At 38.4% G+C, this 18,269-nt stretch overlaps 2 protein-coding genes across 2 annotated transcripts in view; both read right to left on the minus strand.

Annotated features, from left to right (window-relative positions):
- Positions 1-18,269, minus strand: part of LOC311035471 (uncharacterized protein) — a 56,215-nt gene that overhangs the window by 26,229 nt on the left and 11,717 nt on the right. Inside the window, exons 4-11 of the mRNA XM_084043701.1 lie at positions 9,699-9,968; positions 9,329-9,571; positions 8,803-8,919; positions 8,650-8,665; positions 8,226-8,317; positions 7,328-7,402; positions 6,221-6,283; positions 5,951-6,025 (exon numbers count right to left, since the gene is read on the minus strand). Coding sequence (XP_083899827.1) covers positions 5,951-6,025; positions 6,221-6,283; positions 7,328-7,402; positions 8,226-8,317; positions 8,650-8,665; positions 8,803-8,919; positions 9,329-9,571; positions 9,699-9,968 — 951 coding nt within the window. The remainder of the gene's footprint in view (positions 1-5,950; positions 6,026-6,220; positions 6,284-7,327; positions 7,403-8,225; positions 8,318-8,649; positions 8,666-8,802; positions 8,920-9,328; positions 9,572-9,698; positions 9,969-18,269) is intronic.
- Positions 10,107-15,702, minus strand: LOC311035088 (Fc receptor-like protein 5; the record flags this gene model as incomplete). Its single annotated transcript, XM_084043168.1, has 7 exons — positions 10,107-10,147; positions 10,257-10,490; positions 11,437-11,718; positions 12,294-12,560; positions 13,333-13,599; positions 14,148-14,342; positions 15,672-15,702. 7 exons carry the CDS (start codon positions 15,700-15,702, stop codon positions 10,107-10,109), a joined length of 1,317 nt encoding a protein of 438 aa, XP_083899294.1.

Below are 18,269 nucleotides of genomic sequence, written 5' to 3' on the forward strand. Positions count from 1 at the left end.
TGTGTGTGTGTGTGTGTGTGTGTGTGTGTGTGTGTGTGTGTGTGTGTGTGTGTGTGTGTGTGTGTGTGTGTGTGTGTGTGTGTGTGTGTGTGTGTGTGTGTGTGTGTGTGTGTGTGTGTGTGTGTGCCCGCCCGTGTGTGTGTGTGCCTGGTTGGGTGAAATGGGCAACCCACCTGAAAATATATTTTCTGAGAAACGGGGAGACCCCTGTTACTGAACAAACTTTAACATTTTAACAAAAATCTTTTAGTTTTTACCAAAACAATATAACTTACAGCATCTTTAAGGTAATGTTGTAGGATTGGTGGATTCAATTGCTGGGGAACCAGGTTAGAAAATGCAATTTTTCATAAAGCAGTGTAGTGTAAAGCAGCATAATTTGGGTAGAGGTACTGTAGTGGTGCAGGGGACGTGGGATATATGACATTTAAGTAACAGTAGAGTGAGGGGAAATTGTTCAAAGAACATCTGAAAAACAGTTAAAGGCTGAAGTCAAGTATTAGTTGGCAGTAGGGTAGAATTGTTCAACATCTGCAGGAAATAAATGCAGGGTGGTGTGACAATGGCAAAACCTATGATAAAAGGTGTGAAAAACATTCAGATAGCATGTGGGGGCGTTGGGTTTGTAGTTGGGTTAGGTGCAGTAAGTGTGATCACTAACCTCATGCTCTTTGTGAAGTATGAGAGTATAACTTGGTTGTTCGGCCATGTTGTCCTGGTTGTGTATGCTGTTGTTGATAAGAAAAATAACAGTGGAACTGTATGAATTGTAATATGTGCTATGCTCAGCTGTGTGATGTACCGTAGGAAAAGAAAAGGTAAATGTACGGCTATAGTAATATGGGTAGATGGAAGTTTAGGGGAGCCATGCTGTTAGGTGACAGTAATCTGCTGTAGCTTTCAGAGTAGTGACAATTATAGTACTGTAGGTCTCTGTAGGTTCTGGGTGGGGCCATGGAACAGTTAGGTGCAGCAGCTTTGGAAAGGCAAGGGGCAAGTCAATGGAATTTACTGTATGCAGTCTATTTTATTAACTCCTGGTTGTGTTGTATACTGTACTGTAGGTGAGCAGTTGTGATGTTGTGGCAGTAATGAGCAGAGCAGGGTAAATGTGTTTAATGATAAGCAGTGAGCACTGGTTGTGGCAGTGTTAGTGTCTAAACTGACATGTCTATGTAAATCAATTAGGGCATTGCATTGCAGTACTGTGCATGTAAAAGTTATGTTTTAATAATAATACATTTTATTTGTTACACATTTTACATTTTTACAAATCTCAAAGTGCTACAGGGTTTAAAAACAAGTAGTGCAGTTGTCTGGGCCTTGTGAGTAGGCAAAAGTAGACGACAATAGCAAGGACACGTGTGGTTGGATGTGCATCCTGTTGTGGTTTGCTCATCTCTTCTCTGCCTGACCATGATGCCCTGTGTTGTTAACACTGTTGTGTAAGAGAAAGAGAAAGAGAAATCCAACATACATTAACAAGTTTTGTATCTGACAAGTTGTTGCATAGTAATATTGGTTATGAATGATCACTTTTGGAATGTAGTAAAAGGGTTAAGTGTCTGCCTGTTTCGACAGACTCAACACAGGGATTGTTGTCAAAACCCTGGCATCATCAAACAACCATTTACTCACCCTGTCCACCTCTGAGGTCAGGTCCTCTCTGAGAGTGATACACAAAGTAGCCGACAGTAATTGACATACCAGGACGGGTGATCAGAGCATGTGCTGACCTGTTTGACTGGAGTGTTTAATAGCATTTTGCTGGTCCTAGCGACAGTGCCGACATGCATAAAAACGACCAACATTATTCCAGGGCCCAAACAATCATAATAAATGAGTAAGGTCCCATCATAGTGAATTGCTTCGAGAGACTTGTGCTGAACCACATCAAAGTCACCTTCCCCTCATATTACTCGATCCACACCAGGACACCTATTGTTCCAACAGGTCAACCGAGGATGCCATCTCCACTGCATTTCATCTCTCCCTCTCTCACCTGATCCAGAAGGACAAGAACATGTGTGTCCGAATACTATTCATTGATTACAGTTCTGCATTCAACACTGTCCTCCCCTCTAAGCTTGTCACAAAACTACACCATCTTGGCCTCAGCTCAACACTGCACTTATACTACCTATTCACCCACTACTGTGTGCCCTCAAAATCCCAACACCATCATTAAATTTGCGGATGACACCACAGTGGTAGGCCGGATATCTGACGAGACCACCTGTGCTAAGCTTAATTTTCCTCTGTTTTCACATCGCTGACCACCTGAAATGGTTCCTTAATACCTGTTCTTTGATTAAGGTGGCCCAGGCAGCAACACACACACACACACACACACACACACACACACACACACACACACACACACACACACACACACACACACACACACACACACACACACACACACACACACACACACACACACACACACACACACACACACACACACAGACTGATTAAACACACTAGAGTGCAGGCAGGGCCAGTGGGCCATTCCGCAGTGTTAGACTAAACCAGTTGTGGGTTCGGTATTCTGTGGTATACAGTCTTGGGGAGAGATCGTTATTTGTGTGTTTGGCGTAACCGAGTGAAGTGCTGGGGTTGTGTGTGTGCTGGTGTTCAGTGGCCTGTACCTTGGGAAGGGAGGGTGTTTGACTGTTGTGTTTTGTTTGCCCATGTGTCCTATCATTATCCTTATCATTATCCTTATCATTATCCTTATCATTATCCTGTGTGAGCAGGCTGTCTTTTTATTTATTTATCAATCCTGCAGTAGCAGCATCTAGCCCATGAGTGGCGCCCTCAAGCCATGCTGGGGGGAACATTCAGCAATTAGCCAGGGAGGGTCTGGAGGGCTGAAGCAAAGGGTCTGTTCTTGCTCTGCTAAAAGGCCCGGCTAGGCTGAGGTATTGCTATGAGGAATGACCTGGGGTTGGGGCTCATGCTCACCCTTTGAGCGTGTGTGTGTGTGTGTGTGTGTGTGTGTGTGTGTGTGTGTGTGTGTGTGTGTGTGTGTGTGTGTGTGTGTGTGTGTGTGTGTGTGTGTGTGTGTGTGTGTGTGTGTGTGTGTGTGTGTGTGTGTGTGTGTGTGTGTGTGTGTGTATGTATGTATATATATATATATATATATATATATATATATATATATATATATATATATATATATATATATATATATATATATATATATATATATAGCACAGATCTGATGCACCTTGTTCAGATTCTAAGGTAATTCATATAAGACATTATGACAACATTTTTTTCTCTGAAGCAGTTTATTAAAAAAAATGTAAAGAAAGATTTATTTATTTACATCACATAATTTGAATATGTAAGCATAAACACGTCCTTGAAAAATAATGTGAAAAAAATAGAAAACATTGTTTCTTTGAGATAATAAACATAGTTTTCAGACAGCAGGTCAAAATCTGTACAAATAAGAGTTTAATATCTTTAAAAAATATATTAAATCATTGTCATTTATAATCAGTATCATTATTTTCAAACCATTTAAATGTAATAAAATAAAAGTCTGTGAAAAACATACGGTACACAGTAAACTATAAAATATGTATCTTTTGTGCAGTACAATTTAATGCGCTAGAATGAGGCAACTGCAAAATAAGATGTTCGCATTTTCGCTGTGTATGCACTTGTATCTGTGTTTGTGTGCAGGTGCATGTATTCATACAGAACACACTAACCACTTCTGCCTTATACATTTCGGCCATTTCAACATAGTAGATCTACAAGCTCACAATGCCTCGCATCACGACGCATTGTGAGCTTGTAGATCGGCTATCTTCAAAAGATTTTTAATACATTTTAAACTTGTGAAATGGGACATTCTGCACAATGAGTACTTTTACTTTTGGTACTTTAAGTATACTCTGATGCAGATTCTTTTGTACTTTTACTCAAGTAAATTTTGAATTCTGGACTTTTACTTTTAACAGAGTATATCTACATTGCAGTATTGATACTAAAACATATGAGTACTTCTTCCATCACTGTATACTGTACAGTACATGTTACCCTGCATTTATTGCTAAAGATCCATTTGACTTTATCCACATGTGTCGTGTTGGGTTGCCCTACACGTCTGTATCTGAGGAGTTTAAACAGAGTAACAATATACATTTAAGACAGGATACTCTGTCATTGAACATTATGCTAGATCATATTTTATCCACTGCTTTCCCTGGAACAAGTGAAGTGTACTGTATTTACATCTCATTCAGTTTTGTCATTCACTGATTAAGATCACAGATATCTCTGCTCATTGGAATATCCCTCAACATCCACTTGGCCTCAAAATATGTGGCTAATTATGGACTCTGATGCTACTTTGCTGTAATTTTCCTACAAACAATTGGATATGAGAACAATTGAAGCAGAATTAAACTTTGGTAGAGATTTGGTTTGTGTTTTTTACCTGATTTATTTACAATTATTGATAAATATACTATGTTGTACACACATTAACAATTTGGTCGCAGATCTTCTTCCTAATTAAAAATAAATTGACATGTTTCTTTCTAAACTAGAAATACTGCATCATGGTTGTATGCCTTCACCAACCAGTTGTCATTTACATCTGTGTCTATCTAGACTCATATAGTACGTATATAGTATGTAGTAAATGGCTACCACCAGCAGAGGCATAAAATCCCTGAACAATGTTTTGTAACGTTATACATTGGCAGAATCTACTTTGATCACGTTTGGTTGTGTGCTACAGTATAGGTGTGACTTTGATACATGTTTCTCCATGGAATATCAGTCAACGGGGAGACTATTTTATATTATCAATTTGTATCTACGGAGTAACTATTTACTGTAACTTGCCAATATTTGGTGTTACATCATGGTAAAGCAACTACACAACCAAAACTTCTACCAAAGTTTAAAGATCCAGCCTACTGAAGATCTTGTTTAAAAACCAGGGCATCCCGATTTTGGGAATGTCATTATAGAATGAAGTTTTTTGAATTTACATTTCCTTGCCTTTTCCCCCTCCAAATTTCAGTTAACAAACCTGTTCTGGGTGAACAGAGTAATTGACAGAGGGCCATGCCCCCTAATTCCACTGAAAACTAAAAAAAACAAATCTAACAAAAGAATCAAGCAATATTAACCTGTTAAAATGACCCTTCTATACATACCAATATTAAATGATTGGAAAAAGCATACAATTTACCATTTTCATAGTCATCTGAGTAATTGATGTTTCCATAAACGCTTGTGTCACCTAGAAGTAAACAAAATATAGCATTAATGTGGTACTTATTTGTGACATTTCAAACATGGTTTCAATTTAGTTATTTAGGAAAAAGGAACACAAAACAAACTGACAGACGTTAATATACTTCAAAAAGGATATTCATTGTTTAAATGCAGTGTAAGTGATAATATGGTTAAAACAAAACGATTTAGTTTTTTTGTTGTTGTTTTGTTGTGTATGTGAATAGGTTAAAGCTCTATATTCTGATAGTAATCGTCACTACAGAGTGTTCAGTAACAGGGGTCTCCCCGTCTCTCCAGCTCTTTAATAAACAGACAAAGTATAAAAGTGGTTAATCAGACTTATCGATTTACTCAATTATAAAAAAGAACTATTCCATTTTTTTGCGTTGATATATATATATATATATATATATATATATATATATATATATATATATATATATATATATATATATATATATATATATTTTTTTTTTTTTTTTTTTTTTTTTTATTATAAACAAGCACTTCTCGATTATTTCATTAATATAAAAAGTAATTGATAGAATAATTGCTAGGAAGATAATCAATAGTTGCAGCCCTAATGCAAAGTGTGTGTGGTAGTTGATCTAGAAGTTCATAGACTGACACTGCAGGCTCAAACAATTTATTGTATTATATGAGTGACATGCATTTCACATACCTCTCTTCTTCTTTGCTTTGCCTTTGTTTTGGTGGTTAACCTGGGCGTAAGTCACATCTGGTTCTCCTGATCCTTCTAAAACACACAAGTCAGTGTTGTTTGTCATATGGAAATGACTTAAAATCAGAAACGTTCAACCTGCAAAACCATTTGGCCAGTGACTAATAATAATTTCCCCTCATAATCACTAGAGTTAATGATTATTTTAAACAATTCCACACAAAGCCTTGTGTCAGAATGTTTGTGAAGATTATAAATAACACAATGTACCTGTGGATGATCCAGTCTTCACTTCAGAATACAAAGAGCTCTCAAGTGGATCAGCAGGCGTCTCTGTGGAGAAAACCCTGTTAGAAGCAATTCGTTTGCGTGACACTGTTTTACGAGTATAAAAGTGGTTAATCCTACTATAATTGAAATGACCTCCAAAAGTATGTCCGGGGTTGCTCAACACACGATCACTCCACTTGCCCCAAAACCTGCCACAGACTGTTGATCAGTGCTCTGGCTAATACTTAGGCTTCTTTCCCCGCCTTCAATGTACTTACATATTGTACAATTAATATAAAACTACATTTTAGCCACTGCAGCTTTCCTTCTTTTTGGCCGCCGCAGCTTTATCTTTGGCCGCAGCATCTTTGGCCGCAGCATCTTTTGTTTTGATCGGGCCTAGATGTGAGGGCCGCGAAGCGGCCCAAACCTCTAGTCAGACTAATCGATTTACTCGATTATTATTTTTGTATTTATTATTATCATTATATTTTGTTCTTTATTTACCCAGGGGTAGTAACTGAGCATAAGTGCTCATTTTCAGCAACGCCCTGCACATAGAAACACACAGACAGACAGACACATTAAAACCTGGGAGCTGACTAGTACAACCACAGTTGCAGGCTCAAATAATTTATTGTATTATATGAGGGATATGCATTTCACCTACCTCTCTTCTTTGCTTTGCCTTTGTATTGGTGGTTAACCTGGGCGTAAGTCACATCTGGTTCTCCTGATCCTTCTACAACACACAAGTCAGTGTTCTTTTAAGCAGTGTTTTGTCATATGGAAATGATACAAATGATTGTACACTGTTACGAAGGCACAGCCTGCTTTATGTGATAGACAGTGTGTGGTAGTTCATCTACTTTATGACGTTCATAGACAGACACTCTGCAAGCTCAGACACAATGTATGGTGTCATTTCCTCATGTGCATGAGTAACAACATAGCACAGTACACACATGAACCCAGTAATTTTTAAAGGTTTTAAAGGTTTTAACACAAACCAATGTTGGCTGTGTTAAAACAAACTACTACTATACGGTCCATAGACTCCACCCGTAATTATAGTTAATATTAATTTCATTATTTTTGTTTGCTCACCCTTCTTTTTCTTGCCCATATGTTTTAGTTCAATCTGTGAATACGTCACATCACTGGACTCAGCTGCAAGCTCGTCTGAAAGAATGAATCATAGACATCCGTAAATTCTTTTTTTTGTTTTATAATTTTTATCCCGCGATTTTTGTAACCCATTTTTTTCACCCGGTGCCAATTTCCTAAGTGATCCTGGGCGCTACACCAGCCCTACACCAGCGCTACGCCAGTCCCCCACAGCCAGGGAGGCCAGGGCAGAGCACATGCTTCCTTCAATGCATGAGAGCCAACTGACCTTCTTGTCACCTGACAGGGGGGAGTTTCCCCGGTAGGACGTAGCGCGTGGAAGGAACACGTTATTCCAACCAGTTCCCTTCCCCTCCATCAGGCGCCCCGGCTATCATGGGGGAGGCGGTATAGCGACCAGGATTACTACATGTTTTTGTGAGGGTATTAACTACCCTAGGAGACCAATTCATATCATCACCTCCGCCCTAATAATCTATATTTCAGTCAAATCTATTTTGCTTTGAAAATATGCATGTGTTATCATGAAGTATAGTATAGTATAGTCGCTTGAGAGCCTTTGATTGTTTCATTGATGTGGGCACCACCTATTTATTGGTAAAGGAAAATAGAGAGGCTGACATGATCACAGTCATTCCATGTTACCATTGTTGGTTGAAACTACTAACTGTAAACACTGAAAACATATTGTTTTTAAATGGATTCAAGTACAACACATGTTAAACCACATGAAACATAATGTTTCTTGTGACAAAAGAATGCCTGTTTTTAGCTGCTGATTGATTGATTGATTGAAGTCCAATTCTCAAGCAGTAATGTTAGCGTTACTGATCAGCTGTTATGTGACTGATCGATTGTGATTGGTTGAAAAGCTGACCATGCTGACGTGGGGAGTGTCCATCATCTGCACTTCCTTTCTGGTTGGTCATCTGGTCTGAGTCCTGATTGGTTCCCTGGCACTTGAAGAATCTATTTCAAGACAAATATTTAAAAGAGCAACATTTTTTGCCAGTTCCGGGTCCTTTTCTTTGGTGTCATTATCAGAGATCCCCTTCTGAAGATAAATATTTAAACAAGATCTGCTGGGGCCATATTATAACTAAGATTAGAGACACACAAGCACAGTCGCACGCTTGCGTGCACACACACACACACACACACACACACACACACACACACACACACACACACACACACACACACACACACACACACACACACACACACACACACACACACACTCACACACACGTCAGTCAGTGGGGGACAGCCCTAGAAACAGAGAGCTGTACCTACTGTACCTGTTCCAACATGGATCTGTAATAAAAAGAGCAAAATATGTTAATTAGTGTTTTACGCTACAAGCTTCTGCTGTTCAGTGTGTGTTGGAGGACAGGACAATTTCCCAGCATGAGTTTTTTAAAAGATGCAATCCCTATTTGAGGGGTTCTCACCATTGAATGTTCTGTATCGATACAACAGGAGCAGAAGGATGGTCAGTAGAATCACAACAAGAAGTCCCACAATCAGTCCCACTACATGTGAAGAACTCTGTTCCACAGATCTAGACACTGAAGGTTGAGACATTGAACGGCAAGGAAAATAGCAACAACAACATTTTAACATTTAGGGTATAGTGTTAGGGTTCAAAATAATAGTTTGATGCATTTAAGTAACTTGTGAGACCACTGTCATGTTTGTTATTGTGTAATAACGAACAAATCTGGATTTTCCCCCCCGTGTTTAAGTAATTGAGAAACATTTGTAATGAACTACATTTCTGGCTACATAACAATAGTTGGTACTACTGTAAGTGTAATTCTTCCAGAGTAAACTAGATTTTTCCTCATTCTTACCCTACATGTAACACAGAAGTATAACAAAGAATGGCATTATGTAAATTAATTTGTGCTTTTAATGTATTTCTATTTACATTTTCATATGCAAAAGAAAATGAGAAATTTATGTCAGTATACTCACATCTCACTGTCATCCAGCTCTGTGGTGATTCTCCTCCAGAATATTTACACTTGTAGAATCCCTCATCAGACTTAGATACAGCAGGTATGATCATCTCTCCATTGGTTTTAGTTTGGACCAGTTCATCATTTTTATAAAAGTCCACGTTGGAGAGTGATGAGTCTGTTCTGTGTTTGCAGTGAAGAGTCACAGGATGTCCCTCAGTCACAGGGTTGACAGGACTCACCAGGATGACAGAACCATCTGTAAAACAGTAGGCAAGTTAAAAACAGTCCAAATGTTAGGATTCGCACTGAGAAAACACAAAACACGCATTTAATGAGTTGATGCTGCAGTATTGTTAGGTCGTGAATGAAGTAACTGGACTCACCATGTACTGTGATGTTGACAGCATTGCTGTACTCTCCCAATCCAGACTCACACCAGTACACTCCACTACTGTGTGTATAGGGGCCAACATTGAATGTATGTCTGCTCATTGACACTCTGTTAGATGACCACTGTGACAGGGGTCCTTGTTTAGTGAACTTCTTCATTTTCAATTCAGTAGAGTTTCCCTCACAGCTCAGTAAGACAGACTCAGAGGTGAAGTGCTGAGTTCTGTTAGAACTCACTGTGAGAGAAGCTGAAGAATGAAGATCTAAAACACAAGACCAGAGGTCAAACAAAGAGCAGTGTTACAATGACACACTGGACTAAACTCATCAAAAGTGAGAACAAGATCAGAGAATATGAAATTATTACAAATAGAAGATTTGATGAAGTTTGAGTGAGTCAGTCAGTCACTGGGTCTGTCCTGCAGGTTGCTAAGAAAACAACCTATAAGAATAATATATTATGAATTATGAGTCACACTCACCACCAGACCACACAAACGTAGGTTTACTGTCCTCCGTGTAATGAACTGGGTCTCCTCTCCCAGCTTTACACATATAACCTCCTGTGCCTGTAGCACCATGAATGATGTAGGAACCCTCTACAGTCCCATTGTGGCTACCAGATAAGAGCTCATAAGTGTAGGAGTTGTATGACAGTTTAGGAACAGCTCTGTACCAGTAGAACATCCAGCCTGCAGATGATTCTTTAACATCACAGCTCAGAGTCACTGAGGCTCCAGGACTCAACCATTGTGGAGACAAACTCAAAACAGAGAGGGGGTTGCCTGTTGGAAAGCACATACAGTATCTCTGGATTAAGACATTGTTTACTGTTTGACAGGACCTACTGTTAAAGATATTGATGTTTCATGCATTTTCTGGAGGCTGCACAAAAGATTCACAATATATTCTTTTTTTTTTTTTTTTAACATCTGTTTATTGCAGTTTTTGTTTTTTTTTCACATAGGAATTTTTCAAAAAAATCGACAACAGGATTTGCACAGATAAAGAAAATACAAAAAAACAACATGAAACAAAACAGAGACATACAAAACACAACAACAACATACACAACTTAACTAAACTAAATGACATACAAACAACATGAGGCTGATGACAGTACACATCCAAAGGGCAAAACGAACAGCATCAAGATCTAGTAAAATATAAAGGCATACAACAGGTACCACTCCGGGGGCAACACGACACTATATTCACTCAAGTCATCTCATCTAGCAACCCAATAATAGGTGCCCAGATTTTCTGAAATAGGGTCTCCCTATCAGAAAGAGTGAACCTTATCCTCTCCAGGTGCAACACTCCTCCCAGCTCCCTTAGCCACATATTGATTGTCGGGGGTTTCTCTGATTTCCAGGCCTGTAGAATTAACTTCCTGGCTAACAAGGTAGATAGTGAGATAGCCTGGTTTACATATTTACTGAGGGCCATTCCTGGTTCCACAATTCCAAAAAGAGCTGTCAAAGGGGCAGGGGGAAGTTCCCTTTTATAAGCTTTGGAAAGAAAATCGAACAGCTGACTCCAGAAATTTTGCAATTTATGGCATGTAATGAATTGGTGAGACAGAGTTCCTTGTTCAATGGAGCACTTCCCACACATGGGAGAAGAATTGGGAAAAATCTTATTCAATTTAGTTGGGGAGAAATGCAGCCTATGAACAATTTTAAATTGGATTAAACACAATATATTCTATAACAGAATATTTTGACTTACCTGACACAGTCAAGTTAACAGCATCACTCCACCATGTTGAAGACTGCAGGTCATTTATGGGGCGGCCCTTACACCTGTAGTCTCCACTGTGATACTTGGAGACACTGTTGATCCTGAATTCAGCTTGGTTTACTGGTCTGCCTAAAGATGTACTGGTTGTGTTCCATTCATAATTCCACTCAGTGCCACCTCTCCCCTGTATCTCACACTTGAGAGTGATGGTCTCTCCACTGAACATCTGAGGCCAACTGGGCTGCAGGATCACAACAGATCTACTGCCCACTTCCATTAAAAAAATCCAAATTAGAATGAAAAATGATACATAGAACTGCCTGGCTAGAAGCTTGATTCTAAACAGAACAGCACATAAGAGTCTAATAACAACCTGTCCTCCCTGTCCAATATTTAACTTATTATAGATAGTTATTAGTTGTTTAAAATCCAGATGGCATCATTGTCACATTGACATACTGGTTGCTTTTGGGCAGTCAACTATAGTGTGGTGACAGTCTTGTCTCCTACGGCCGAAAGGGAATAGTGATCTTTATACCTATATGTATGCTATAAATGCACCTAAAAGTCCAAAAATGCACCTAGAAGTCCAACACTGCTTTCCAAGAACAATGAATAATTAAGAGCTTCACTGAAAAATAAATACCAACCAAGTTTTACATGTATAGATCGTACTTCTACAATACAGATTTCACATTCTTCACAAGTTTCACTATGGCATGACTTACTGACTTGTGTACACAGACAGACCCTATTCTGGATGCCTTGACCTCCAGCCACGCTGTAAAAATGTGCAATATGTTTTTTTGTTTTTGTTTCTAATAACAGAAAATTAAATTACTCACCGATTCTGGTCATGGTAACTGCATCACTGTATAGAGTGTGGTAAACTGGTTCTCCTCTCCCTCCTCTGCACCAGTAGAATCCTTCTTTTGACACACTGATTTGTCCTTTACCATCTTGCTCGATCAGTGACTTTGTGGTGCCTTGGTACCATCGTTGATACCAGTAGCATGTCCATCCAGATGACTCCTCCACAGAGCAGGTCAGTGTAACACTGCCCCCTACAGGTATGTCTGTTTGGTCAGCTTTCAGTGTGGCCTTTGGTTTATCTGATCAGATTAGACAGAAAAAACTTTTAACTACTTTAAACTTTCACCATTAGTGGAATATAATCTTTAAAATCATATGCACTAATAAGAAAACCATTTGTCTGGAATGTACATTTAAAAACAATTAATAATACAACAATAGTAGAAAGAGAGCATCTGAGCGGAATGTCCCTTTTAAAAAAAGTAGATGAACAGAATTACCATTCATTTATTAATAAACCCATACCTAAATTAAACCATCTGTAAAATAATTCCTAAACTTAAATTACTTTTTAGCTCCCCCTAGTGGTGGGGATCTATGGCTTGGATAGTGGTTGGGAGGATGGATACATCTCCATCAACTGCTGATTTTGATGACCCAATCAGGCAAAAATGTCTGCTTGCACATAAGATATCTCAATATTTTATGGCTATATTGTCAAGGAAATTCCTCTTCATCTTCTCCCTTTCCTTTCCTTGCCAAGCACAATGTCATTTTTGTTCACAGGCAGCTATGTTAGTTAGTATGTTAATGCAATCATTTTTACATAACATTGTTGTACCTATACTCTCTTTCCTGTAACTGTGTATGCTTGAGTAACAGTACATGACACGTACTATAAATCCTATATTCTGTTGTAATTACAAAGTGACGAATCAATACCAATGCTGATATATTTAAAAAAAAATGTGATGTGATTTATTGTGAGCAGTCAACAAGGTGGAGGAATGGAAGCAGTTGTGTGAAAAAAGCACAGTATAGAATCATCAGAATTATACAGAGTATCCATACCTTTAAAAGTCATAGTGATGGGATTGCTGAATTTGGATAATTGTTGGTCCTGCTTGCGTTGACCTCTACACTTGTATTGACCGCTGGGATTCTTTTCAGAAGGACTTATTACATATTCATGTTCGTAATTGTTGATTTCGTAAGAGTGCTTCCACCAGGTGTACTCCCAGTCAGAGGCACTTCCTTCCTGTATCGTACACCTCAGAGTAACACTCTCTCCAATGAAATGATCAGGCCAGTGTTTGCTGAGGACAGGCACAGGTGCCTCTGTAGAAGTAACACATAGTTAAGTTGAGTAATACTTTATTGATTCTTGTGGGTAAATACATCCTCTGTATTCAATCCATCCTCCTGATGGTTAACAGCAGCCACTGAGCAGCACCTGGGCACCATCTACATCCAACTCTAAGGTCACCCTTGGTCAAGAAAGAGCACTGGCAGGAGCATGTCCCTGAATACCTAACATGTATTTGGAGTTGTAAGTTCACACAGAAAAACATCACATTCTTGCTATGAGGTAGCAATGGTTACATTCAGTATATGACAATTAGACCCATATTCATCACTTGCATGTTTCAATTTGAATTAAACCATAAAATATCTACATTTTAATTCAAACCAAATGCACATTTTAATTACACAACTAAGCTGATGACATTGTAAATATGTAAATACTGTAGGTAAAATATGGTCTTTGAACAAATTACAGTTAAAGCTATGATTTTTTAGGAAGCTGCTTAAACCTTTTGATTGATAGTTTTTTCATAAGAATAAAATAAATATATAGCGTACAATTCTTTAAAACAGTAACTCACCAGAGACAGTGATATAAACTTGGTTGCTGTAATATGTGTAGTATGTGAGGTATGGTGGGTGTCCTCTCTGTCCTCGACACCAGTAGTTTCCACTCTCTGAGACACTGGAGGGACTGAATGTGTAGGTTGACTGATCTGTTACATACAGTTCTGTGATGTCTCTGTGCCAGTAGATGTTCCATGAAGCTGTACTGTCTTCCACAGCACAGATGAGGGTCACACTATTTGATGTCAGTACACTTATTCTGTCTGCCGTCAATGTAGTTTTTGCTTGCGCTGTTATTTATGACAGAGAAATAGAACTGTGAGCCTCAGTACTTCTCCCAACTGATATAATACACACACACACACACACACACACACACACACACACACACACACACACACACACACACACACACACACACACACACACACACACACACACACACACACACAAAAGCATGCATGCACACAACAAATATGTTTTTGAGTGAATAAACATTATAGATAGTAAATCAAACTTCACCTTGACTGTGTCCATAGGAGAGACTCAGCACTGAAAGATATTGAGATAATATAAAGCTAAACATTAATATCTGCATTTTATTCCTAATAATACCAACATAGACAACTACAGTTGACTCAAGTTCAATAACAACAAATAACAATAATTTGTCAATTCTGCTAACAATGTTATTAACACCTAATATATGATGACATCATTAAATGGTTCCATCTTATAATGTGCATTAGTGAGGGCTATTAATATGAAGATACGTTTGAAAATGGGTGAAGTGCTCCTTTAAGTATTCAAAAGTACCTGCTTTAAAAAAAAACAGGTCTAGTTTGCAATACAATTCTAATACCCATCAAATGTTTTGCAGCTTCAGTAATGTGTAAAAAATAAATAAATGGTTATAATATAGGAGTAGGGCAGGGGTCGGCAATCTTTTTAATTTGAAGTGCCATGTTTTCATTTTCTTGATAGTCAGTGTGCCATATCAACATTAATTTTAATTATGACACCACATCAAAATAATTAAATATTCCAACGGATTTTGATTGTCCATAGGCTATACATAACAATTTTCTTTCTTCCTAACATCAGGATGTAATGATCATAAGACGCCTCCCAGTTAGAATTGGGAGTTTGAATGAATGTAGAATTATTTTCAGCATGTAATTTGTATATAGATGTGAGGGGACTTAATTTAACTGACTAAACTTTTATTTGAAATATTTAATTTTAAAATAAAAATCCTCTCTCTCACTTATGCCAGTGTGCCAGTGATCACCCTCCCCTGTGCCAATGTTGGCACCCGTGCCTAAGGTTGCCTACCCCTGCTATAGAATGTCTTTGTACTGTATATAGTTGCATCATGAATATTTAACAACATTGATTATATTGACACAATTTCACTGTCAGCAGCTTAACTTTAACAAAATTGTGTAGTACAGCCATGTATTCCTTCATAGAAATGGTCAAAATAGTAGTTTAATAGACCTACAGTACTGTAATGGTAATAATAGTGATATACTCACAGAGGAGCACATAGGGCAGCGTGTGCCCCATCCTTTCCTCAGATGAATGACTCTGAAAAACCTTTTCTACTTCCTATGCAGTGAGCTGTAACTACTGCTGTGTGAAACAGGGAAATAAGAGAGAGAGAGAGAGACGACACAGTGTGATGTCTCATACAGTGATTGATTACTTGATTTACAAGGAATACAATGGATAATTTAATATAATAAGACTTTAAGATTTCAAGATGTTTTCCTTAATATGTATTGTATGTAGTATGGATGTTTTTATTTGACAACAGACTATGATGACTTGACTATGACATCATCAGATACCTGACCTGAAGGTCAGTTGGACCGAAACGTTGTTTCTAAATAAATATTTATTTTAAGAGAAGACGTTCTGCGGGAGATTTCCTTTTTTCTCCACATTAGCTGTTCTCTCCTGTGCACCTGTCCTAAGTGCAGTAGGTGTGCAAAAGGACCTTTTTGGAATATGCAAAATAGTGAGTGAAATCAGTGTCTCCAGTGAGAAAAGAGGAAGATTCCAAGGGCAAGTTGCTGTCAGAGACCTCATGGTTGATAAATTCTTGGCCTATTGTTTAACAATATTGGGAGTCCAGTGTGATGTTGTCACCCAGAAAACACATTCAAACAGGCGTTCCTTACATTCACCAGCCCTGTTACCTCTGTTTTAGTATCGGTGTGAAGTACTACAAGATATGTTCTAGTCTTTAGATTTGTTAGTGAAAACAGACTATAAAATAACCTACATAAACCCTGAAGACTAGGCTGGTATTAGAGTCCTCACTCTCTACAAAGGAAGCAGTCTGTGTCAAACCACAGTCACACGTACAGCCCCCATCACAGTGGAACTTCAGTGGGTGATGTTTCCGTGTGTGTGTGTGTGTGTGTGTGTGTGTGTGTGTGTGTGCGTGTGCGTGTGCGTGTGCGTGCGCGCGTGTGCGTTTTAATAAAAATCTTACGTTTTTATAAAAAACGTTTTATTTTTAACCAAAAAATATAACTTAAAGGTAGGGTAAGTGATTTTCTTTGGTTAAAATAAGTGTTAAATAGCTCTATATTCTGATAGTACTCATTGCTATAGAGTGTTTGTTCAATAATAAGAGTCTCCATGTCTCCAGTGCTTTATTAAAGGGATTGTAGGCAAGTCAGAGATAAACAAAGAAAAAAACTCCAGCAGTTCGTTTCCCCGACCACCAGGGGGTGACTTAGGGAGGACTTCCATAGAGTTAAGGGGACTTCAAAACGGGCCATGCCGAATATAGGTTGCTTTATTCGGAACTGCCCGCCCCTGCCGGTTCTCTGAATTTTTATTTTTAAATATAGGCTCTTTCATGATAAATTTACCACATATATGAAGTTAAACAACTAAATTCTATCCAAACGATTTCTTAAAAGTAAATTCTGTGCCTCAAAAAAGAAGTTTGAGAGCGTTTTAAAACCAAAAGTAAAAAGTTCCCATGGACACGGCGTGCACGGACGCGCACATGTGTGCGTTAATTTACGTTCCGGATACCCGGATGTCAAAACATAAATAGTAGGGAAAATACGGATTTCAGAAAGAGGACTGTGTTTCAATGCAGGAAAACACCCCAGCATCATTATACAGTGTCTGATAGAGGGGAAAAAATGCTATATATATATATATATATATATATATATATAAAAATATTTTTCAAATTTAGGCTTAATGTTGCCTACAATCCCTTTAAACAGAAAATGCATTTTTATTTTATCCAAATAGGATGGACAACTCAGTCAGGATACAGATTGAAATTGGAAATGATGACACAAATAAATGAGCAGACAAAATTGTAACTGGAATACTGTAAAAATAAAGCTGATAAATGGGTACTCTCTCCTGATTGGCTGACATTTTGTCACCTACCTGAAAATGTCTGTTTAGAGCTGGAGAGACATGGAGACCCCTGTGACTGAACAAACACCCTATAGCAATGATTACTGTCAGAATATCAGAATATAAAGCATTAACTTTTTAATATATATTTTTTTGTTTTAACCAAAAACTATTACCTACCCTACCTTTAGAGTCTCTTAAGGTTGTAGGTGTAGGATTGGTGGATTGAAGTGTTGAACCATGTTGTTAGAAAATGGTATTTTTCATCAAGCAGTGTAGTGTAAAGCAACCGAATTTGGGTAGAGGTTAGGGGTGTGCCGATATATCGTCCGATATACGTTGTTTTTTATATCGTTTTGGCGTTTAAAAAAAATTAATATATATATATATATATATATATATATATATATATATATCGTATCGATATCAAGAGCCCAATATCGTGTATCGTTTCGTGAAATTAGTGTATCGGCACACCCCTTGTAGAGGTAGTGGTGCAGGGGACGTGGGATAGTGATGCGCGGGTCGACCCGTAACCCACGGGTTACCCGGTCGGGTCAAGAAATGTTGACCTTTTGGGCGGGGCGGGCGGGTCAAATAGTAATGCGCAGGTTGACCTGTAACCCGCGGGTCCCACGGGGTAATCCGCTGGTCGGGTCAAGAAATGTTGACTGATTTGGTGGGGTGGGTTGGGGCGGGTCAAATTATTAATAAATGCGGGACCCGCGGGTCATAAA

This window comes from Gymnoscopelus microlampas (assembly GCF_963454915.1).
Source record: "Gymnoscopelus microlampas genome assembly, chromosome: 19".
In the NCBI taxonomy this organism is placed as follows: Eukaryota; Metazoa; Chordata; class Actinopteri; order Myctophiformes; family Myctophidae; genus Gymnoscopelus; species Gymnoscopelus microlampas.